General features: G+C 36.1%; 1 protein-coding gene across 5 annotated transcripts; it reads left to right on the top strand.

The window, feature by feature from the left end:
• Nucleotides 1-777: 777 nt before the first annotated feature.
• Nucleotides 778-24,118, top strand: TRPV3 (transient receptor potential cation channel subfamily V member 3). 5 transcript variants are annotated; one of them, XM_083806353.1, is made up of 18 exons: nt 778-1,313; nt 5,459-5,581; nt 8,891-8,995; nt 10,668-10,751; nt 11,803-11,960; nt 12,634-12,810; nt 13,016-13,156; nt 13,599-13,879; nt 14,608-14,784; nt 15,831-15,989; nt 16,440-16,541; nt 17,086-17,159; nt 18,215-18,257; nt 18,815-18,881; nt 19,265-19,536; nt 20,333-20,445; nt 21,136-21,206; nt 22,115-24,118. In XM_083806353.1, exons 2-18 carry the CDS (start codon nt 5,463-5,465, stop codon nt 22,207-22,209), a joined length of 2,238 nt encoding a protein of 745 aa, XP_083662479.1. In that variant the 5' UTR covers nt 778-1,313; nt 5,459-5,462; the 3' UTR covers nt 22,210-24,118. The 5 variants fall into 5 exon arrangements, with proteins under 5 accessions (XP_083662479.1, XP_083662478.1, XP_083662481.1 ...); XM_083806352.1 differs by having other exon boundaries at nt 779-1,313; nt 18,092-18,257; nt 23,447-24,118; XM_083806355.1 differs by lacking the exon at nt 5,459-5,581 and having other exon boundaries at nt 780-1,313; nt 18,092-18,257.
• Nucleotides 24,119-24,245: the final 127 nt, after the last annotated feature.

Here is a 24,245-nt window from a genome sequence, read left to right as displayed (position 1 = left end):
GGCAAAGCTGGATTTGTGCTCAGCTCATCCAACCAATGCTCTCCTAATGCCAAATCAAACTGGCGTAGGCATGGCCCTTTTCACCATGCTGTTCTGTGGAAGCTGATTCATTACTAGAAACATCCTAAAGGTATTTTATGTTTGTATTTCCAAATTCTCTATCCATTACCTACCAAAAAAAAAAAAAAAAGAAACACAAAAAAAATACACTTGACTCTTTCTTACCTTATTTACAGCTGGAGAAAGATTTCTGGTTTTCTGGCCTGCACAGTTCCCCTTGAACTCACACCTTTTAATCAAGTAAAGGAAAGAGGAGCTCTATATTCATCTCTTTGGCCTCACTGCAAAGACATACAAATTTTAAGTGTACTATTTCTGGTGATAATGGAAATATTCTATTAGGAGAGCAGAAGAACTTATGGTTACTCTTCTGGCATGTCCCAAAAAAGGAATCTGCATTAACCATTGCTCAACAGTTCAAAACTAGCAAAGCTGAAAAACGCCATTCCCTGTTCGCATAGCAAAAAGTAACACTAGCACTGTTTATGTGAAACGCCTGTTTGTATCCTCACAGACCCTAAGGGTACACATTCATCAGAAAATATGCAGATAGGGAAAGATCTAAACACACCCACCATGTTTTCACTGACATTATCGCTATGAAAGTATAGTATTTTCTAAGCCCATTTCTACTTTTTCAAAGTGATAGCAAAAATGTTTGCTTTCTGGAGCACTTAGCAGGATTGTTTTCTCATTTTTGCTTTGTGCTTTCTGAATAGTTCCATAATATATAATAAACTAAGCATGACGTTAAGGGATGTCATTTACAACCCAAATGCATGTGCATAACCATTTTCTTTTGAATACAGTATGTAAACTGCAGAGCACTGTGATCGTTTGAGATATTCTACTGCTACTATTAAGTCATCTGTAAGCGACTCAGCTTTAGTAATATTTCAGTATATAATTATTGCGTGTGTGTGTGTCATCCCACTTTGGCAGCTATGAAGTAAAGAGTTTGTTGTCTAGCAAGTTTCTCTCTGCTGCCTAATTTCAGATGTAACAAACCCTGTAAGGCTGCAGTACTCCAGTGCTGTACTTATCTGTGCTTTCCAACAGCTGAGCAAACCGGATGACTGAAGAAGGGTGTTTTTGCGTTTTTAGGATAGTTTTGAGCTTGAATATAGTTTTACTCGTTTGGCAGATCAGTCTCTTTGGATGGTGTCGAAGCGTCAGTGGGCCCTAAACCTGAACTTCATTCGTACCATTCGGAGCTGCCTTCTTTATACTGAAATGCAAGTTTTGTAAACAGGGTAAGTTCTCTGAGAGCTTCTGTGGGTGTTTGGTGTAGGTGTGATGCTTTTGTGGAGAATGAAATCTGCTAAACTATCTTCACTGAATATATCTTTCAACTGGAGAATACTTTTCTATTGTGCTTGTTGCTGTTTTTCAAATTTATAAATCAGTCTTTCTCCCAAGATGTGCCACATGAACTCCTCAGGCATTCAGAAGTTATGAAATATGTAGTTAACTTCATTTATACTTCTCGGCCTGATGCATTGTGATACTTCCTAATTTCTGTGGTAAGGGGATCCAAAATATACTGACATACAGGCTAACCTTAAAAAGCATTTTCATCTCCTACTGAAAGGTTCAATCACTGTAGTGATTGTCAAAAGCAGAATAGCTGGCTGAGCAGAATAGTCTTTATTTCAGCTCACTAAAATTTCTTCTTTTTATTAAATTTGGAGATAAGCAGGTAAATAATTTTAAAGGACTTTCCACACAGAAGAACATTGTTTTTCACAGAGACTTTTAAAATTCCTGTTAGGTAAAACCTTCATAGGAAAAGAAAAAAATTCTCACCAAGAAGAAAATGACTTTTTCATAGTGCCTGAGGTTTACTACAGCCCCTCAAAAGTTAGAAAATCTTACAGAAAGGTGAATCTCTTTTTATCAAGTGTGATTTCTGCTGATCGGATTTATATACCATAAATAGTGCACAAAATTCAAAATGGACTTTTACTACAGTTCCTCTGGGAAAGGGGATTTCTTTTTATGAGGTAGTAAGAATTATTTCATAGGTGCTAGAAAGCATCATGGTCTGTGCTGTGGATGTTTGAAGGGTCCTGTGAATGAAACAGCTGTTGGTAATCACTTCCTCTCCTCTGCCCCTAAGGAAGAAGAGACCTTTGTGCCATGATAGCACAGATAAATGTTTCTTTTTATTTGTACAATTCTCTTTTTAGCCACTGTGTTTATACTGTCATTGATCTATAGAGATACTAATATGTATGATTTTTCTTTGTCTCAGGTAAGCACAAGGTGAGTCTGTGATAGCACGTAACATACTGTAAAAGTGGCAGAGTCCCATTCATCATTACAGATAAATGTCCTTTCCATATCCCCACCACACTTGAGGTGATGTACCAAGTCCTCAGTGTTCTCAGAATACTCCCCAAAATAATTTTTAATACTAAAATTAACATGGTATTTTTGTCTCACTGCCCACTTCAAATAAACCGCTTCTTTGACAGCCTGTAAGCAACAATTAACCAGATAATGAAAAAAAAAAAGTTACAACAAAAGATGACATTCTGTATCAGGTTACGCAGGCTACAATATTTATTATCTGACCTTCTCCAGACTGTTGCACTGTTTTTCTCCGTACCTCGTAGATTACATAAAATGGTAGTGCACAGGAAGATGATGATGAAAGCAGTTGGTCATTAAACTAACAAGACAGAGGGAGGGAAGAAGCTGATAAGCATAAAAAAGCTCTATTAACTTTCATGAGATTTGCATGAGTATAGCTAAAACAGGAACTGAGTTCTGTAGGACATACTGTCAAAAGCCCAGGCTCAGTTTTCATCTAGACATGCAATTAATCGTGATTAAAAATGAGAAGCAGACGCTACTTCAGCACTGTAGCAAGGTACTTCTGCCATTGTGCCTGCAGTTATTTACTTGTGCGTACTGTGACATCTCATTTAAAATAGTCTCTGTGGCTGAGAGTCAAATCTTAGATGTGCCTTTGAAAGCAGTAGTCCATGTGTTCAAAAATGAACCTTTCCTCTTTTCCTCCCTAAATTGTTTCATTAAATCACTGATGGTTCAGTAGTCTTTCATCACCTAAATAAACTTCAGTGCTACCTTTGACTATTTTCACCTCTCTTAAATGATGTTTGTTGCCTGCTCTCAAGTCATTGCTAAAATGTCTGCAGTGAAAATTAGCTGCAGGTGGGGCTTTTGTATTGTTCCCCCTGTAGATGGGCCATGCAGAAATGTGGTGCTATATCTGAGCAGCTCTAGCATTGCTCACAAATCAAAGGCTCTTCCCTGTGTCCATTGTGTTTTACAGGTTTTAACTTTGGCCTTTATTTTCTCCAGCTCTTGCAACCGCTCCCTCTGACCCCTGTAACTTTGACATGTGCCAGCTGTGTCCCTCTCAACTTGGCATCACATTTTGCTGACACATTTTTTGACCTACTGGTCTGTTTCCAACTATTCTTTTCCTATGAAGTCGCTGCTTTTGTAAAGCTGTTTAGTGCCCATCTCCATCGTATTGTAGTCCCCCATAATTGATTTATGTCAAATACCACATTTGCCTCTTCCTCCGGATGGGAAATGTCTTTACTCTGCTCATAAACTGCTGTGTATTTTAAAATCACTTGGTAAGAAGTAAATCGCAGAATTATGTATGAACTAAGCACAACAGTAACTTGCTTTAGCTGTGCTAAGATAAAACGTTTATTTACCTATTAACTCATACAACATGTGTCGGAAAACTGTATGAACCACGTTTTCAAAGGCATGGACAAAACTTTTTTCCTACTTCAAATATGTAATACCCAAGTTCAGTTTTTCTGTTCACTAATTGTGGTGAAAGCTACCATTTCCTTTGTATGCAAGTGTACTAAGTAAATCAAATTTGTCCTTTATAAATTATTTCTATGAATACTGCGATATGAGTTCTTAGGACATGCATCTACGTGGCATATTTCTGAGTTGCACTGGTATGATATCACATCTGTCTTGTAAACATGTCTACCAGTGGTAGAAAACACAAAATTTTATTTTCAATATTGTTTTTTACGCCAACCCTTTCAAGTTAGGCAGTACTTTCCAATATTTCAGATTTCTTCTCTGTTTGAGTTAGTGAAAAGAAATAACAACTGCACTTCCATGTGTTTGGGCCTTATAAAGTCTCAGTTCTCTGTATTTGGGATGGAAAATGTCCTATATGTAAACATCTATCATATATACATTAACGGATTTATATTCAAATATTTGATATGCCTGTCTCCTTTTCCACACTAGGTGTCATGTCTTTTCAAACATGCTTCACAATCTGCTTTCTGTATCTTGGGACAGAAGTAGAAAGTTTGTATGTACATTTGTCACGTTATGGGAAATGGATGTAGGAAAGGAAAAACATGTAGTTCTTTTTGTTCAATCCTACATGCAAATGATTTTTATAAAATCCTTGGGTATGGAGGACACTCCCCTGATTTGCTTGGGAATGGAACCATGACCTCGCAAAACTTACTGTTTCTACATTCAGTGAATTTTAAAGGATCCTAAATTCACCTTTTTTGCTTTCAGGTTATCGTTGGTGATTTAAAATGATGCCCTTGAGTATTATGTTGAGAAACAGGAAGATAATTATTCTTCATTAATTACAGAATTCATGTTATGAGCGTTTGTAAGCAGATAACATGCATTAACATCTGTTTATGTTATGTGCTGGTGATCATTTCCATACAGCAGAGTCATAACTTTTTTTTTTCCCCAAAGAAATGTTGAGAAATGTTGACAGCACACAAAAGTCCTCGATGTCATCCATGTGACCATTTGTTTAGCTGAGTTCAGGCTGTGTACAGTATTTAGAGTCTGACTGCTGCTTCTGCTGTTCTCATGCATTCAAAAATTTCAGGGCTTTTTCTGTGTTCACTACCCTTCATGTACGAAACCTCCCTTCCCACATTGTACCTGCTGCACAGATCTTTCTGAAATTTGCCACTTTTCTGAAGTTACATTCTTTAAGAACTGACTACTTAGAATAACTGTAAATATGCACACATTTTAGGGCAACTTATGAAAGCCAAAGAGAACATTGTGCTCTTTGCATTTCTCTATATAAGATACACTGGCATTGTGACTGACAAACACCCTTCAGTTTAATTTGGGCACATACTTGAAGTTTCAGTTCTCCTGGATTTATGGTGTGGATTTTCCACTTGTAATGGAACTTCTCCTAGAATGTAATTTAATCAGTCTTGACTATAACCCTCCAGCCTTGACACATAAAATAACATGTATGTGCCTAATAACTGAAAAATGAAAAAATACTAAGAGTTGCATGTTCACATGTAAAGAGATTGTAAACAGGTGATTTCGTCACTATACTTTCTTGAAATGTACATGTGTTCAGTAACTGTGATTCTATCTACTGCAGAAATATGATTAAAGATAACAAAGAAATTGTTCCACTAATGGGCAAGAAAACAAATCCATCTGGTATTCCCCCTTCAAACCAGCAAGAGAAAAAGCCAACTGAGAGCACTCCCACAAAGAAAAGGTAGGACTCTCGCTCACTCTAAAACATTACAACTCCCTGTTATATCTACTATAGTAGATATTTGCACTGCAGTGTCACTAACATCTTTATTCATGCTACATATATGGATGAGATAGACCTGATAAACAGAAGATGCCTTCAAAAAATGGTGTGCTTATACTGTTTGTAAGTGGAAGAGTATCCCGCTTACTTAGACGTATAATGTGTTCACCCTGATGGGACAAATACATAACCCCTATCCTAGAGACATCAGACTCAAGCACCAGCCTAAGTTAGTGTCTCCTATCAGCTAGGCTTTCTGCATCCAATCTATATACCTGTATAAACGTACGAGATTGTGGTCTATTAATGGTCCGCAGTTCAATAGGAGAATGTAAAGTGATCACATGGCAGGGTACACCAGGTTTCATATAAAAGATGCTGGCCTGAAAAAAAGTGACATTTCAAATTTTACATCACATGAGAATGTAAAAGATTATGGGGAGACAGAGGTGGAATTAAAGAATAAGGGCTGGGTAGAGCAGGAGGTTTAGGAAATCCTATTACAAACAGAAACCTGAATTCACTCTATTTTTCATAATTCTGATTAATGAGATTTCTTACTTATTTTATAAAATATTCACTTTAATTCATATTTTATGCTAGAGAATTAATACAATGATTAAGGGTTTGAATTTAATATGAATAGAGAAATAGAAGCAGTAATTCATCCATGATACTATGTTATTGAAATTACCTAAGTTACTGTAGACTGAGGATGGATTTTCATTCATAAACTTTTCACTCTGTGGCTAATTACTAGCTATTATAGTAATTTTTGAACCTCTGAAGGCCTAGGCAATTGTGGCTGTTCTGACATTTATAATTTCTTAATAATCAGAGGAATCACTTTCTACAGAAAAGGTGTCGTAAGTTATTTGAGACCCACTGCCTGGGTGGCCCAATTTCTCCTCCTGTCATTAAATTTAAAAAGAGAAGCTCTTCATTTGAATTGCTGCACTTTGCTTGTAGAATGGGGAGATGAGGTATCTGAACAGCTTGCAATACACCTAGTACTCAAAAAATGGGCAATTCCATGGAAGATTTATAGTTAAAACAAATACTGGCAAACAGTGGCAAATACTACCCTTCACTTAGTTAATCTCCTATCTCCCATTTGGTTTTGTGGCATCAGTAACAGTAACCTTGGGGGTTTTGCCATCTCTTTACCAGCAGCTCAGGGTGTGACCACCAACATTCCTGTAGTATAAGGAATGAAGATCACGTGAATTTTAATGCAGTGGTTTAACGTGTTCCATTAATTACATGTTTCCATGCTGCTGTACTTCTATTGCTTCAAAATGCTTCCTTCTGGTATACTGTGCCACTAAGCAGCTAGTGCATTTCCATGGGTAGCATTTCTCATTTGGCAAATGTATTGGCCATGTGTACTTTATGAAAAGACAGTGACTTCCCCTTCTTGAAGCTGCTGGTATTTGGGTGGACTGGCAGTATGTAATTAAGCACAGGAAAACCAACAGGCATGCTGGGGAGGAGTGCTGCCAACGTTGTCAGAGCCTGATTATGTTTGTGGGCAGTGTTCCTGACAGTATGCACCATGGCCACGTAAGCACTTGGTTATTTTTTGGCAGTTGTCCACTTTGCGTGGTGGTTTTTGTTCTCCCTCCCCTTCCCCCCATGTTATCCCCACATAACCCACATGCCAGTATAGGTTAGGTATGTCAGCCTCCAAAACAGGGCCTACTTCATAGCTGTTGTATAGCTTTTGGTTGCACATGAACACACTCCTGGGAGAGACATCAGCCTGTAGCACACCATCTCCTCCTGGTGCTGAGCCAAGTGCAGGTGGGATAGTCCAGCTAAGCCTGAAGTGCAGCACTTCTGGCTTTCTGTAGATTCACTGTAGCCTCCAACAGCTGGTGGGACAGATCCTGCACATCATAGCCAGGGAATGCAAAAGCAGGATGAACCCATGGTGTTTTCACCCCTTCTTAGTCTCTCTGCCAAGATCCCAGTGAAACAACAGTGATTTACAGCAGCTGCGAATCTGGTGAGTGTGGTAGAAGTGATGGCAATGGTCCTGTTTCTGTCTAGGTTTTTTCCTGTACTCTGAAGAGTACTCTATGCCTAGATAATTTCAGGGACACTGTCATGCTAGACAAAAGTGGCACATCTTGAATGTTAAAAGGTCATATAAGTTTAAACACCTACACACAGTGAATTAACACTGGGATCCCCAAGACATTGGAAAATGATATGAACTAGGGCCATTATTAGATCGTGCTATTTTTAGCAGATATCAATGGGTTGTTCAGTAGTGTCCTAATAACATACTGCATTTTAGCATCAGTATGTGTACTTTGATTCAACAGGATTCTTTGGGGGAGATGCAGTTAAATGAAAGGAAGAAATACCCTAGGGACTAAACCACAAATATTAGGTGAATTGGAGATATTTTTCAGGTGACTACTGGAACATTTTAGATATGTAAGACAGTTTCTGAATGAGAAGCCTTGTGGGAGTCACTACGTTCACCACTGAAACTCCTCTGTCTGAGATGAAATGTAGTGTGGATTAATGAGATCTAGTAATAACAACCCATTGACTTTGCCTCCCAACTCCGCAGGCTTTTAAAAGGCTAAATATTCCAATTCTTCTCATATTCGCTTTTCTGCGTTGTTTCAAATTTCATTTCTTTTTCCTATAAATAGTTATTCATTAGCTAGACATTGTTAAATGTCATGCATTGACTGGCAAGATTCAGTTCTGGAGGGTGAAAATGTCTTATGTCATTAAACATGTGACCTTTCAAACTTTCTGATTTAATGTTTATCACTGCTGATGGGTTTGGAATGATCTATTTTGATGGCTCCTGGCTGGAGAAATAGGGGCTGCAGTAGAAGAGCGAGCATATTCACATGTCTGTGTGTGTATGCATATATGTATGTCTGTTCAATAAATGTATGGCATTGCATTTAGCCCTTTGCACAGAAGTCAGATGCAAGGCTGTTTTTAGGCTGATGGTGTAGTTGCTTAGACATGTCAGGACCTGATGCCATGCCTCCTAAAAATATCTTGGGATCTTTTGCCCATCTGCCAGCATGTAAGTATCGGATGCTGCCTAAATGTTGGAGTCTGGGATCCTCCCAGGCAAAAGTAGACAAGCCTCTTTCCATCATCTTATTAGATATAATGCCAGCAAATTTAAACTGTCAGCATTGTCCCTGGCATTTACATGTACTACTTTGTTTATTTTATGGTTCAGTTTGCTTTTTTTAACTAATAATTTTAATGTAATGTGTTCAACAGTTCACACTTCTTTCTGGAGATCGATGGTTTTGAAAGCAATGCAACTCCAAATAACACATCTCCCCCTGTGTTTTCAAAACCAATGGATTCAAATATTCGTCCATGGTAAGTTATAGATGCATATGCATTAGTCATATTGCAAATATATCTATTTTATTTTCAGCAGCTACTCCATACTTCTGCTTATACTTCAGAGCTAAAATTTCACATGGCTTTTCATAGATTTTGGTCACGTCAAAGACAGATCTCCATTGGAGGTCAGTTGTTGCTAGATAATTTATCTTTATCTACTGCTATCATTTACAGCAAATAAATCAGGCCTCAAATTTGAATTAATTTAAAATCAATACTATCTTCTTTTTTTTTCTAAGCCCCTTATTTGGGATATGTTAGTACAAATGCCATACACACCTTTGTGTGTTTTCTGCTAGGTGAAAACCACAGTTTAATTTAGCAAACCACATTCCCAGCTCTGTGTGCTAATATCCTTGCTCTGTTGCTCATTAACTACCAAACAACATGAAGATACTGAGTCTGAGATATTTAAGGCAGCCATTTATGCTGAGTGAATAGAGAAAAAATATGACTGGGTAGAGTGCACCAAATTTTTAAAAATTTGAGTGGTACTAAAAGCCAGTGATTATGAATGAGGGAAAATGCATCAAATTTAGCATAAGCTCAGAATTAGCATAAGCTCAGAATTATCAAATGTTTTTGTGTTTGATGGATATCTGGTCAGCTTTTTGGAATTAGCTGACCATTTTATTTTGGTTTCAAAGGAAAGGTATCAAAGTTTCTGCCTCTCATTCAGGGACAAACCTGCACAAGACACACATATGCTTTGTCACCGGATTCCTCACGGTTTTCTGCAGAGAAGTGATGGACTGAATAAGAATGGACTCTGAGCGACCACCTTTGTTTCAAATAAATATCTGCAGGGCAATGTTAAATGCTTGCATTTTTGTCTGTACATCCACTTTCTCAATAGCTAATAGTTTAGTCTCCCGAAGTTATTAACTGGTGATAGTTCATCAAATCTGAACATTATAGAAAACAAAATTACAAGTGAAAAAAAATTGCCATCAATTCATTTTTAAGTCAGATCTGCCTTTAGGAATGTCTGGAAATGGCATAAGTAATTACGAAATACTAATGGCACTGAGATCCTTTAAATTTATTACCTAAATATGTATTTAGAGCCCAGTCTTCGATTTCTTTTAGCTGAGGCTTCCGTCTCAGTCAGCTGCAATATGTTCTTGAGTTGCCTACAGTGTACTGCGTAGTAAATGTTTAAATCACTTTCATTGTTTGTTTGCAACCCATACTGATTTAACACTTGTTTTGTGTCAGATGAAAAATTAAGGATGTGAAAAGGAAGAATGTAAGCTTCAAGGTGCAGCACTCAGGATGTTGCATAATGAGCACTGAACATTAAAAAAAAAAAAAAAAGAAAAAATCTCCCACAGATCTATAATGAAATAACATAGTAAAATAACATAGTAAAACGTATGAAATAACATAATAAAACACAAAACATGTGGCTTTCCTAAGGATTTTTTAAAATATAATAAAATCCTTTGGGTCTCATCCTTCTTACCACTCATTTGAAAATATACAAGGGAGATAAAATGATAAAATTAATGTCAGTGTCAAATTAGATTAATTTCAGTTCTACTGTAGATACTGCTTCCTAGTATTAACTGATTCTTCCTGCAGTTTGGGAAAATGTCTTCCAATATCTTGTTGACTTAGCAGTTATGCTTTTTGTTTTCTGCAGTGCATCTGGAAATGGGGAAGATATGGATTCCCCACAGTCTCTTCAGGATGACGTGACTGAATATAGCCCTAACGTAGACAGTTGGTGAGTAGTACATTTTCTACAGATTAAGTCTATCATAGGGTAGATATCACCAATTTTGTTTGACATTTTTCAGAAATAAGATACCTATGCCTTTCTTAATCTTCAATAATTAAACTTTGAAATGAACAACTCTTAACTTCTGCTTTTCTCAAATCTCATATTTAGTATGAGGATTCTTCATATATAATTTCTGTTTCATAGATAACAGCACAGGATCCAAACCCTTATGTACAAAAAGGCATGAGAAAATGCCCAGAAATCAGTATTGTTTAGCAACCATACAATGTACAATGTATTTTTCCTTCAAAAGCCAACTCTCATGAGCCAGAAAATATTTCTTTTAGAGGTGAAACACTGCCCTCTATTTCAATCAGTATTAAGAAATCTTTGTTAGCCTGATGGAATGAACAAAATGTACTTTCTTAACACTTCTGAGGACTAGTAATTCTGGTAACTAATCTCACTGTGAAGAGAAGATACATAGCTGATGCATTAATGAGGCTTCCAAAGGAAATCAGCTGGGAGTATTTACTACTGGGGGTTAAGTATTAAATCATTCCAGAGTAACGTATGACCAGGAAAGTTGTGTAAGAAGATGTGAGATTAAAAACAATCTTCTGCTGTGAGTGGGATGGGTGCAGCTGGAGTGCAGCATCAGATAACTTCAGGCACTGAAGTCATAAAGTTGTAGACAGGTCAGAGAAGCACAGAGGGGAGTAATACTGAAGACACTATAAAGACAAGTGGAAAGAACCACATTCATTAGTATTTCTCAGCCTTTGTTTTAGAAAAATGGACAAACTAACAAAAATGCAAAACAAAATCACTTGAAAAATGTACATTGTCATTATAAAAAAGCTCTCAATAGCCACTTCTCTGCAAATAAGCAATCTACAGAAACATAGATCTATGCCAAGTTATATATATGGGAATAGGGCCAGTATATGTAGTCTGGTGTAAGTAATTGCATTTCTTCTTCCTCTTGTGCAGAAAATAAAATAAACCCAAGTAAACTGATTCAGCAATTTCATTATTATTTTTGATAATTCAGTGCTAACATATCACAAGGTCCTGAGCAGACGAGTGCCCGGAAGAAGTTGAAAAGATACATATTTCGAGCAGTATCTGAGGGGAATGTAGAAGAATTGCAAGGTCTGCTTGCAGAGCTGAAGGAAAGATCAAATGCATGTACAAACATGACTGTGCCAGGTAAGCAGTGGAGTTACCTGAAGGAATACTGATACCACTTCCGGCAGCATATATATAGTCTAAAACTAGGAAATGCAGCAGCTACTTGCAAGTGAATTTGAAGTCACTTGTTTTCAATTAAATATGTGCCATTTCTTATTTCTAAATGAAAGATTAAGATACTCAAAAAGCTACCTCCTTGCTGCCTCTGAGGCAACACTGGAGAATATTTGGCCACTGTTTATGATATGCTGAGGGTCTATCTGCACTGTATTCCCAGAGCCGTACCTAAGTTAGCCTTTTGCAGTATGAGACTCAAAGCTGATGTCTCTATCACCCTGTAGTCAGTCTAATTGCAGTATAGAGAGGGTTTGTGATGTATATGTTAGCATGGCAGAGTGGGTAGGGAAGTTACAAAAGGGTTTGGGGTTTGTCTGGATTTACCATGGCAGTGGGATATCTGAAAAAGAAACCAAATACACTGGCTACCTTATTAATCAGTACCACATCTCTGAATGTATCATCTCACAAAGTAGCTGAAATAGAGAGTGAACTAGGAGTAATTGCTTGCTGAATAATATCATATATATCCCCCAGGTCCCACCCCAAATAAACAAAAGGTTAGAATTATTTTTCTTCCACTTAATAAATAATGAAGCCTAACATGATCTAATCTCAAAATTTATTCTTGCAGATTATCTGATGAAAAAATTCACAGCTTCAGATACTGGCAAAACGTGTCTGATGAAAGCTCTACTGAACATCAACCAAAACACAAATGAGATTGTGAATATGCTACTCTCCTTTGCAGAAGAAAATGGTATTTTGGAGAGGTTTATCAATGCAGCATACACAGAAGAGGCATATAAAGGTACTGCCATCTGATACCAATTCAGGCATATGGTTAAATATACTATCAATAAATGTAATGTTTTCTTCCAACATTCTAAGAATGATTTAAATTCCTGAAACAACTTTGATTCATTGTTACTGGTGCTGTCTGTTGTGAAACATCATTAATGTTTCATAATGTGCTTAAGAGACTTCACACTAAATACCTGCGTCTGCTGTTTCAGGCCAGACAGCTCTAAATATTGCCATTGAAAGAAGACAATATGAAATCACTCAGAGCCTTATAGAAAAAGGAGCTGATGTCAATGCTCATGCCCAGGGTATTTTCTTTAATCCCAAACATAAGCATGAAGGCTTTTATTTTGGTAAGTAGAAACGTGATCTCTCTCCAAAGGGCAGGAAGGAATACCCAAACAAGTAAGACAGTATGGAAGATGGGCAAGTGTGGATCATTATTATTAGCTAAACCTACATTAAGAAAGTCACATCACAAGATATAAAAACATCACAGTACCTTATGTAAAGTAACTTGCCAGAGTACAATGTATTATAAACCCTCAGAAATACTTGTAAAACAATTATTAAATGCTGAATAGCAAATAAAACGGCACAGATTTGAATCTGAAGATTTTCTCCAAATAATGTTTTCATGCAAATTAAGTTTTTCTAAACCAAGAGCCAAATTAAAAATAATCAATATTTAAATGTGCTTTCAAATACAAAGATTCTTAGTACAGTCAATCCTATAATACAATTTTAATTCTTATAATAAAACATGAACAGATGTTACATTTTATAATTTTGTAGGTGAAACTGCACTGGCTTTAGCTGCATGTACCAATCAACCAGACATAATTCAGCTGTTAATGGACAATACCAGGACTAATATTACTTCTCAGGATTCCAGAGGAAACAATATCTTGCATGCATTAGTTACTGTTGCAGAGGACTTTAAAACTCAGAATGACTTTGTAATCAGAATGTATGATATGATTTTGTTGAAAAGTAAAGACAGAAATTTGGAAACAGCAAGGAACAAGGATGGTTTGACACCACTACAATTAGCTGCAAAAACTGGGAAATTAGAGGTAAGTATTAGTTCAGTAGTCTCTAAGAGAAACTAAGTATAGAGAGAGTCAAGGCCAACCATGTACTCAGACATTAGTGCTCTAGCATATAGTTTTACATGCTGGTTATGCTGTACTATATATCAGTAGCATTCAGTGAGACAATTTTGTTCAAAATAAAAGCAAAAATTTCTATTGCAATGTTGCTTCTGCTCTTCAAGGCTTTCCTCTGACAACACATTTCTGTATCCATGCTATTTAAAAACAGCCTTGCAAACCTTTCTATTGTACTGAAACTCAGAAGTATTGCATTTATTACAAAACTACTATTATACCATATAAAATCTTCGTATAATTTCAGAAGACTCACTAGTACTGCTCTGTTAGGCTGCTGTGGAATTTGGCCCCCATGTATCATCTGTGTTGTGGTAAAGAGTTGACAATGGGTTACTTTAGAAATTAATTGATTAAGTTAAGGGAAATGTGAACTCATGGAAAATTGTGCTTTCATCCTGTAGAAAAATCTCTCTGATAGAAAAGCCAGAGGCATTAAAATACTATATTTATTTCCTGGAGGTCTGTAACCTCTAACATCACTTATTAAATGGTGGAATTACAAATATATTGAATTGCAATACTCTAGCAAATGTGACAGTTATAAGGTATGGGTTTTGGCAAGTATATCAGTGTGCTTTCTCCTTTCCCATGAAGAATGCAGCTGCTTACAAATGATTCTGTTAATGTTTTAGATTCTGAAATACATCCTGAGCAGAGAGATAAGAGATAAGCCTAACAGGAGCCTGTCAAGAAAATTCACAGACTGGGCTTATGGTCCCGTTCAGTCTTCTCTTTACGATCTGACAGAACTAGATACCACCACGGACAATTCAGTATTGGAGATTATTGTTTATAATACGAATATTGGTGTAAGTTGTCTATTACTAAAATTCATATATTTTCTAGCAGTATACTCATTTCAGGTGTGTTAGCCTACACATTTGACTGAAGAACTTGTAAAACAGTAAATAATAACTTCTGCTTCTTAGTTTTGTATTGGGAGCAAGGTTAATTTTATATCTCTGTAGATTCTCAGCTGTAAGTGAATATGGATTCAGATCCTTAAACTTTGGCTAAGTATTTTGGGAGTGTTTCTTTTTCTACATTTGAAGCATGGTCAGACCAAAACTAGTATAATTCCTCCATGGTTTGGTCACTGGCAGCTGCCTAAGAAAGCTCTTGAGAACAGGGCAAGCAAACAGCAATGCATTCACAGGATACTCCACCTGTCCTCAGCAAATTGCATCTCATCAGGTTTTGGAGGCAGGGGTGGTGTTTTCTGTTCTGTGCCCTGATGAAATGCTTAGCACCCATAAAAGCCTGTGGACAGGAGTTCCCTGTCTTTACTAACACCATTATTGCTGTGCTACTGTTTCTTTTCATGGCGTATAAAGTGTTCTTAGGCTGTCAGAACAACACCCTATTTTGTCCTATTAATAGAATTACTACAATTAACTTATGTATTGTATACAGATGTTCTAAAAGAAGGTGCTATTAACAGTCATGGAAGCCATAGGGTTGTATATTTACTTAATAAAAACTTTACCTTACATACATGTATTTTAGGCATCTAGGGTAGAACCTTATCACAGAATTTTAGCTTTTCAAAGCCAGAATTTGACATTTGCTAAATAAAAAAACTGTCATAAAGCTTCTGTACGAAGCAAGTGCAGAAGTTCACACGACAGTTTTATCACAATCACGGTTTACCAAAGCATGGCAGGTTGTCACAGCTTGAATTCGAGTTGGCCCATTGTATCTAGTAAATTTAGGGTCTGACATATATATTTGAGTACAGATGTGTTTCTAGATCAGCAAGATACTGAATGAAATTTATAAAATACATACCTGAAATCATCTGAGTTTCCTTACAGGTGGAAAGTTCAAATCTTAATTGTTTGTTTGTTTTCTACAGAATCGTCATGAAATGCTGACTTTGGAGCCTCTGAATTCACTGCTGCGAATGAAATGGAAGAAGTTTGCACGACACATGTTTTTTATGTCATGTTGTTTTTATTTCCTATACAATGTAACACTGACGTTAGTTTCCTACCACAGACCTAATGAAAATGAAGTGAGTACAGTAACTTAACAAACTTTACTGCTTTAAAATGCAATAGTACTTCCTGATCTGTTTTTAAAATGCTGCTGAGTCCAAAAAAACCACCAAAACCAGATATCAGATTATCTGGCTACAGTGAGACCAGGTTCTCCCAGATCAGGTCTTTGCATCTGGAAGGAAGAGATATAACAGAGGAAATAATCATATTTGCGTTTTGTGAAAGTGACCCAAAAGCCACATAATACAAAGACGGGTAGTTAAGTTTCTAAAAGTGTGGGGAGGGGTTTTACTTTTCTTTTAAGAAACCTCTGCTATTCCCTGTAAATCCACCATGAATTAAACTCTCAGTGTAATGGCTGAAACTGGGTACCCAGAGAGCTTAAATACATGAAGCTTCCGGTTACTTTGCCTTTTACCCTTCAGATATGGAACTCAGTCTTTCATTTTGGACCTATCTTGCAGGCTCCACCTTACCCACTAGCTCTAACACGTGGTGTGGGATGGTTGCAGTTATCAGGACAGGTGATGGTTATGTTAGGAGCAATATTTTTAGCCATAAAAGAGGTAAGACTTTTAAATAACAAATACATAACAAAGTAGGTAAAGAACTTGTCTAGATTTATGAATATGCTGATGATTTGTGTAAGGTCTAAAAGTATTCGGCAGAATACATCATTCATTCTGAATGACCCTGGATATTTATTTGAATATGACTGTATTGCTCTGTGTGTAAATATGTGAGGGGTTCTCCTTTGGAATTCTTAAGACAAAGAGATTTTATATTTATATAACACTAATGTTGTCTAATTACTGGGATTAAGTACAGTGTTGAATTAGAACCTATAAAGAAAAAAGCAGGGCATAATTTTTACCATATATTATAAGTAATTAAAAACAGTATCTAGTTGTTAAATTATGCCAAAGATGATAGAAATTGAGACTCTGCTGTTACAGCCCCGTAAAATATTTTTAATTCTAGAAGCTATCATCGTGTCTTATCAATAGATTTTTAGAAGACCAACTTCAAATGCATGATTTTTAAAAAAATGATTTTGAGCCCTGCTTTTTCTTACTACCATTTCTGTATTATATTTATCTGTTTACATAGAGTGTAGCCATCTTTCTGCTTAGGCCTTCAGACCTGCAGTCAATTCTCTCAGATGCGTGGTTCCACTTTGCATTGTAAGTCTGTCATGCATATATTTTATACTCTCTATGTAATACTTATCTATCCTTTGGTCACAGAGAATGATTCCTGGAGCAGATGCTCAATTTTCTTTAGATTATTAGTTTTCAGAGGGGTGGATGTAATCTTCCATACAGCTTTTCTGTATTCACACACTAGTGCTTTCACTGATCAATAACAATACTGGGCGTTGATGTGTACAGGCTGTATTTTTCCCCAAAGTACAGACTGTCTTTATCTCCTCCAGATGCTGTATCTCTTCATGCTGTATATAGAGAAATGTGTTTAAGAAATCTTTTTAATGAACCAGATCTAGTTTTTAACTCCTCCAGGAAGGAAAAATAGCATAAAACTGGTTCACCTGGCTGATGGGAGTATCCCATCAGCTGGTCTTGATCACAGACGATTCCCTCTCCTTTCTAGAATAAGATTGTGTGATCAATAAAAAGAGGTGTCTTAACTATACTTTTCTTTCTCTTTCTACAATCATGCTAATATCAATCTTGTGCTTCCAAGGATCTGGTCTATACCCTATCAGAGTGCATCACATGTTCTCTTAGTGTCTTCCTTGCAGAGAGTTTCATAGAAACATTTTGTTAGACTAGAGCTTTAATTAAGCTGCTTCAAGAGATGGTATTAAGAATTCCTAATATCTTGTCAGCAAAATCAATTGGCCAGCTATTCTGGGGAGAAGGGTTTACTTAAATTAAGCTTTAATAAACATAACCATGATATATTAATATACTTACACTTTCTTAAGTCATCTATTTTATTGTTAAATTATATAGGTTATGTTCATAATGGGGAATGGAATGCAATAAGAAATTAGAATTCAAGCATAAGAAACAAGTCATTTTCATATTTTTCCATGATGCTGTTGGTTTTGTTCTAGTAATTTCCCTTTTACATACATGTGTTTTTTTAACAGTTTTATACAAGCTTTGCTTGTGATCTTCTCTGTCTTTTTGTACTTGTTTTCCTACAAAGAACACCTCGTGTGTCTTGTTTTGGCAATGGCCCTAGGATGGGCTAATATGCTCTATTTCACCAGAGGTTTCCAGTCCATGGGAATATACAGTGTTATGATTCAAAAGGCAAGTATTGGTTTGTGTTTGTTTTTGTTGTTGTTGTTGTTGTTTGTTTGTTTTCTTATCAGCCTTGTTACAGTGATTGCTTATCTATACAATCCTAATGAAGCATGTTCAACAGTTTGGATGTATTTTATAATTCATATTGAAATTTCTTATTTTTGCATTCTGCTGAAATAATGTATATAATCTACTGTGTAACTTCAATAGCAGAGACTACCTTGAATCTTAAAAGTAAGATTTTATTTTGTTAAATATGCAAGTAATTTGTGTTTGTGATTTTCAAATAAAAGAGTTCTGTTATTTAATTGCATCATAGGTTTAATGCCTATATTGTGCAGTTACAGTCACCATTAGAAGTACACAACGTACCAGGCTCTTACTTGCAAGATTAAAAATATATCAGACCTAAGTCTTCTCTTCCCACTGAGGCTACAATCAGTTTGCTTAATGAAAACAATCTGATACTTCAGTGTGTACTGCACATGTATGCTGGCAGAATATATAAGCATAAAACTAGTTCTCAATTTTAATTCCTGATAAATATTTAATTTAATTTTTAGGTCATCCTGCAAGATGTGATAAAATTTTTAGTTGTCTATATCGTGTTTTTGCTGGGATTTGGCGTAGGTAAATATTACTGGAGAAAAGCACTGATGCTCCGTGTGAGTAAAAATTTTGGCATTATTATGAATAAGAACCCTATTGTCATGGTGAGAGCTCATGTTGGGGTTTCTTCTGGACATTAAAAAGCCAAGTTTAGAGATTTAAAGTCTACCTAGAAACTATCCGAACAGATAAGTAATTTGGCTTTTGCTCAATTGCTTGCAATTTCATTTGCATATGGGCACTTTCTGTTTCCTTTTGGTAATCTGTCATGTAGCTGCTGGTGCGTATGTTGCTGGGCAGCTGTAGCTCTTTATTATGCAGTGCTTTTTGAATTCTTCAGGATAAAATGTGATGTATAAATAAAGCATTATTGTGATTAAAATTTTCTCATGCTTTTTCCTCAGCTCTTGCTGCATTGATTGAAACTTGCCAAAACGGCAGTGAGTGCCATTCCAACAGCAGTCTGGGACCTGTTCTGATGGATCTTTTTAAGCTCACTCTAGGACTGGGTGATCTAGAGATCCAGCAAAATTCAAAGTATCCTGTGCTATTTCTTCTGCTCCTCATAACTTATGTTGTGTTGACTTTTGTTCTTCTCTTGAACATGCTTATTGCATTAATGGGAGAAACAGTGGAAGATATTTCTAAAGAGAGTGAGCACATCTGGAAACTCCAGGTTTGTTTGTGAGTTAGCTTGCTTAATGAAGAATTGATGCATTGGCCAAAATCTTCTAAGCTGTATCTGTGGTCACTTATTGTGCTGATAGAAGGGGGACAGGTATTGACAATGAGAATCTCCATTTGCATATGTGTACAAAAAATGGAAATATGTATGTTTAGTATAAGGATATCCTGATAACTTCAGAATTAATAGCTATCCTAAAGGTGATCTTATGGCTTGAATTTTCAATCCCACGTGCTGTCACGTAGCTTTGTGACTTTCATTCCTATAGGTACGTCACCAGGAAGGTGTGTTTCACTATCTGCCCAGAAATCTGTAACACAGCATACTTTGCTGTTTCATCCCTTGAACTTGCACAATGCATGAGTTCACTCTGATTTCTCATATTTCACCTAAGCATGCTTTCTGAGTCCCAGACTGTAATCACGAATGCAGTCAGAATTAGGACTGGAGTTGCTTTCAGTGATGGGCAGCATCCCACTGAAGGATATATAGCCCTATGGCAGAGTGTTGGTATGAAGGTATTGGTGTTAAACCCTAACCACTGAGTCTACTTTGAGCGTGCCTTCTGAGCTGGGTCTAACTAGAGGAAGTTGTGGACTACCTAATTGCATATGCCAAATAACAAGTGGCATTCCATATTATTTACTACTGCTGATGTCTGTATCAATTATAGATGGTGGATGGAAGGGTATAACATGTTGTAATGAAAGATCGAGCTCAAAAACTGCATATGCAGACATTTCTGAATATAGTTAACCGTACTGATGTTACCATTTATTGTTAATAGCGAGCTAGAACCATTTTGGAATTTGAAAAATTCTTACCAAAATCTTTGAGGAAAAAATTCCAACTGGGAGAACGGTGTAAAGTGGCTGAAAATGACACGAGGGTGTGCTTAAGGTAAAGCAAAGTTAGAATATTGTGCTGTTGATTATGCTCTGTATCTCTCTTCAAGGTTATTTCTCTTCAAAAGACTGAAATATTTTATACATCTGTACAAAATATCTTCTGCTTTTAATACATAGCTTTTTATGAGAAGAAATAGTAAATACATTAACTGGACAAAAACCCCATTTGGGTTTTTCAGTTGTGGTCTATTGCTTAAGAAAAGGGAAGATACATAAGTTTTTCGTGTAGACAATGTTTTGTAAGAAAACCGATTTTCAACCTCAGATATGTTTTTAATGTAGAAGTGTCAGATTTGCTTGCAGGAGATATCATTTTTGTCATAATCACCTTTGAATGTTAACTTAAAAGTAATTATATTTAGAATTAATTGCTAATTGATATGATTAGCATATTGAAGAAAATGTTTTTATGCTGTTTTATGAAAAACACTCAAATATTTAATGGGAGTTTCAAGACTATACTCATAACGTATGGAATTACAAAATAGTCTGAATATCATTCCCATCTACATACAATGTGTAACGCTGCAAAAGACATTCAGCCTTTTAGTGTTAGTAAGGCAGGTGTTGATGGTAAACCATGGCAATCCCAAGACGGAATGAGGAAATAAAAGGGGAAGTGCAGCTATGTAGCTAGGACAGAATGCGTGCTAATAACATAATTTATATACAATATAAACAGGATTAATGAAGTGAGATGGACCGAGTGGAAAACGCATGTTTCATTTATTAATGAAGATCCAGGGCCAACAGGTACTGCTGAATTTTACACCGCCGTATTTGTGAAATCTTTTTTGCCTTAGAAATGCCTTGATGTAGTTTTATACCTTTAAAAATATAAACTTGTGTAACCTAGATATTCAAAAACTCTGTTTACTGCTAGGGAAACTCATGGCTAGTATGGTAGGGGTGTTAAATTATTTTTAAAAATTTGGAGAGAGGTTTGGTTACAACTCTCATTATTTATGCCTTGGTACTGAAACATGGTGATGTTACCATATTTATTTTTCTCTAAGCAGTTACATTTGATCTAAGTTTTACATTTTCTTAAGGTATTTGAGTGGTATAAGAGTGAAGAACTTTTAAACAGACAAAATATTTCTTGTTCTGAAACAGCTGTCACAAACTACATTAATTTCCTCTTTGAATAGTTACAGATAGCATTGCAAAATTTAGCAAGAAATCAGACTGATTCTACCTAACAATACAGTAGTTTGCTATGTTTTAGCCCTAGAACATTCATGTTTGTTTTGCGATATACATTGGATGACAAGTGGCTCCTTGTAAATGTTAACCAGGAAATTCAAGATACCAATCTGCTGACAGTGTTGGAAGTGTAATAGAGAAATGACCTAACTTTGAGGTGTCAGATGTCCTTCTGGGAACAAACATCAGAGTGTATGATAAGGGCATGTGAGGATCTGAGAGATTCGTTTTGCAGTTTGTTCTTCAGTCAATTAACATTTGTATTGCTTAGTAGAATGATCTCAGCAACAATGAAAAGGGGCAGACAGAAAACTTTGTATAAGATATGGTAGCAAACTGACAACTTACTATTTAAATAAATGCATGTTTAAAAAAAAAATAGTTGTGCAAAAATTTGGTCTTGCATGTACAGTTTCTACCATATCCTGTTTTGTTTATAATGCACTTTTTTGCAGATCCAAGCAAAGTTCAAGATAATTCAAGAACTAATAGCAAAACAACCCTGAATACGTTTGAAGAAATGGATGATTTGCCTGAAACTTCTGTTTAGTTGTTCTGTATTTCATATGTGGATATTTTGGAGGTTGAAAGCATCAGAAGCTGATGTTGAAAGCTTTTTTAATATTTTGGACAGCTGTAACCAGCTGGAACACAAACTTTCAGTGACGTGGTCTGATGACTTTAACCCGTTTAATCAGTGCAGCTAAGCTGAAATAAAATGGACTATTTCACTGGTTCAGTTTTGAGCCTCTTAAAAACCATTGCTGTCCAAGTTTGTGTGCCCATCCAAACTTGGACCTAGACTGTGTACTGGTTAAAAAAAAGGTCAAATGTGAGATATTTCTTCCTTTTGTGGAAAACTGAGATCTTTGTGATCCCAGTCTGATATCTTTTGTTTTCAAATCTTTAACTCATGAGAAACATATTGTATTCTGAAAAAACTTAAGTTCTTGTCATGGAGAAAAGAAAGGCATTTCAATTTTGAAGACTACTAAATGAAGAATGTTATTTTGAAATAACAATGTTCTGGAAACATTTGAAGCTTTTGTATTGACTGTCAGTGTTACTGAAAGCTTTATCCCACAATTTGGAGAAAGCCTCAAGTGGAAAAATAGCCCCTTCGGGTCTCATTAGCTTTGTGATCTGTTTTCCTGTGTATAATACGTAGGGTACAAATGTGGTCTTTATTCATGTGGATCATATGTGGATTTTTATTCATTATTTATATACGTGCTTTCCCATAAAATAATAGGGCAGAAACACAATTCACAATGGAGAATTTCTGAGTTTGTTCAAGCCACAATGTCTTTATTTTTCCTGTTTCTACTTGGCTTTTCCATACTGGTGAATCTTGCTATCACATTGGAAGTTTTCAGGTTTAATTAAATTAATTTCTACATTCAACCACTTCAGAAAGATGAAAGTCAATATTTCTTCCCAAAGAAACAAAATAAGTTAAATGCAATATAATCGCAGACTTTAATTTTTTAATTTTTATTTTTTTAATTCAGAGGCCTCTGTAATACATTTCCATAGCACTTTTTATTTCATTACTTGTGATGACCTAGTACTATAAATTATATTTTTTATTTTTCTATTTGTGTATGTATAAAAAGAAATACTTGTCCTGTGTACCTTTAGATTTCAATTATTACAATACGTATCTTTATTGTCATGGATTTTTGTCATATATACATTTGGTGCCTGTTTTAAAGGTGCTATTTAGGAAACAGGTAAATTCTGTTTTGTGTTTGAATGATAATATGAATTGCATTGGATTCTTACAGCTAAGCCTGAAGTACGCAAAATGGTCCAAAAAACTTTCTTAACACAGAAGAGAACGTGAGGGAACTCTCCATCGGAAAGGATAGTGCAAAGCTATTTGCAGGGATGGTGAACATGTTTCTTGCTACCAAACTGGTCTTCTACAGATGTCCTATCAGGCATTTGCTACGGTGTATGGTTTGGATGGATGGGATCAAGTTGAAATCTTCAGTTACTTTTTTACAGTGCATAGGAATTCCAGGGGAAGGACATTCATGCATATCAATATACCGATGTAGTATCTGAGCATTGTTTGACCTTCTTAGCTGGATATGTGAGTATGAGAAGAAAAAATCCTGTATTCCAGAATCTTTCATCTCTGCTGGTTGATTTTGCATTGAAACTGACAACAAAGAATATTGTCTTAGGACTATGCAGTTCCGTTTGGATTCTTTTTAGTGCCAGTTTTTGTACGAAAAAAAATACCTCATCACATATACTCAGGAACAAGAATAAATGAATTTGTGCTGTACTCCATATTGTTATGGATAGACTTGTCACTGAAAACAAGTTCATATGTCTCTGCACTGTATTGAGGTCACTCTGTAGGCACAGCCATAAAACAGGGAAGACACAAAAAATGTAAGGAACGTGCTGTAGCCATGTCCAGGTACAAAGCTATGTGATATAAATGAGGAAGGGGGTGGGTGGGCGGGATTGTTTCTAAAAGTTCTTCACTGAGAAAATACCTTGCCTTTGTGGCCATAGAGTCCTGCCACATACCAATTGTCTCCTATCTCAAGGCTCTTATCAAGAACGCTG

This window comes from Anser anser, assembly GCF_964211835.1.
Source record: "Anser anser genome assembly, chromosome: 20".
In the NCBI taxonomy this organism is placed as follows: domain Eukaryota; kingdom Metazoa; phylum Chordata; class Aves; order Anseriformes; family Anatidae; genus Anser; species Anser anser.
This window is presented reverse-complemented; position numbering and strand designations above follow the sequence as displayed.

What these genes read in the sequence shown, in the direction of transcription:
- TRPV3 (XM_083806352.1), top strand. Translation starts at nt 5,463, where the DNA reads ATGATTAAAGATAACAAAGAAATTGTTCCACTAATGGGCAAGAAAACA. An exon ending in TACAAACATGACTGTGCCAG is followed by an intron (nt 11,961 to 12,633) that starts GTAAGCAGTGGA and finishes TTATTCTTGCAG; the next exon opens with ATTATCTGATGAAAAAATTC. An exon ending in TTTGCTGGGATTTGGCGTAG is followed by an intron (nt 18,882 to 19,264) that starts GTAAATATTACT and finishes CTTTTTCCTCAG; the next exon opens with CTCTTGCTGCATTGATTGAA.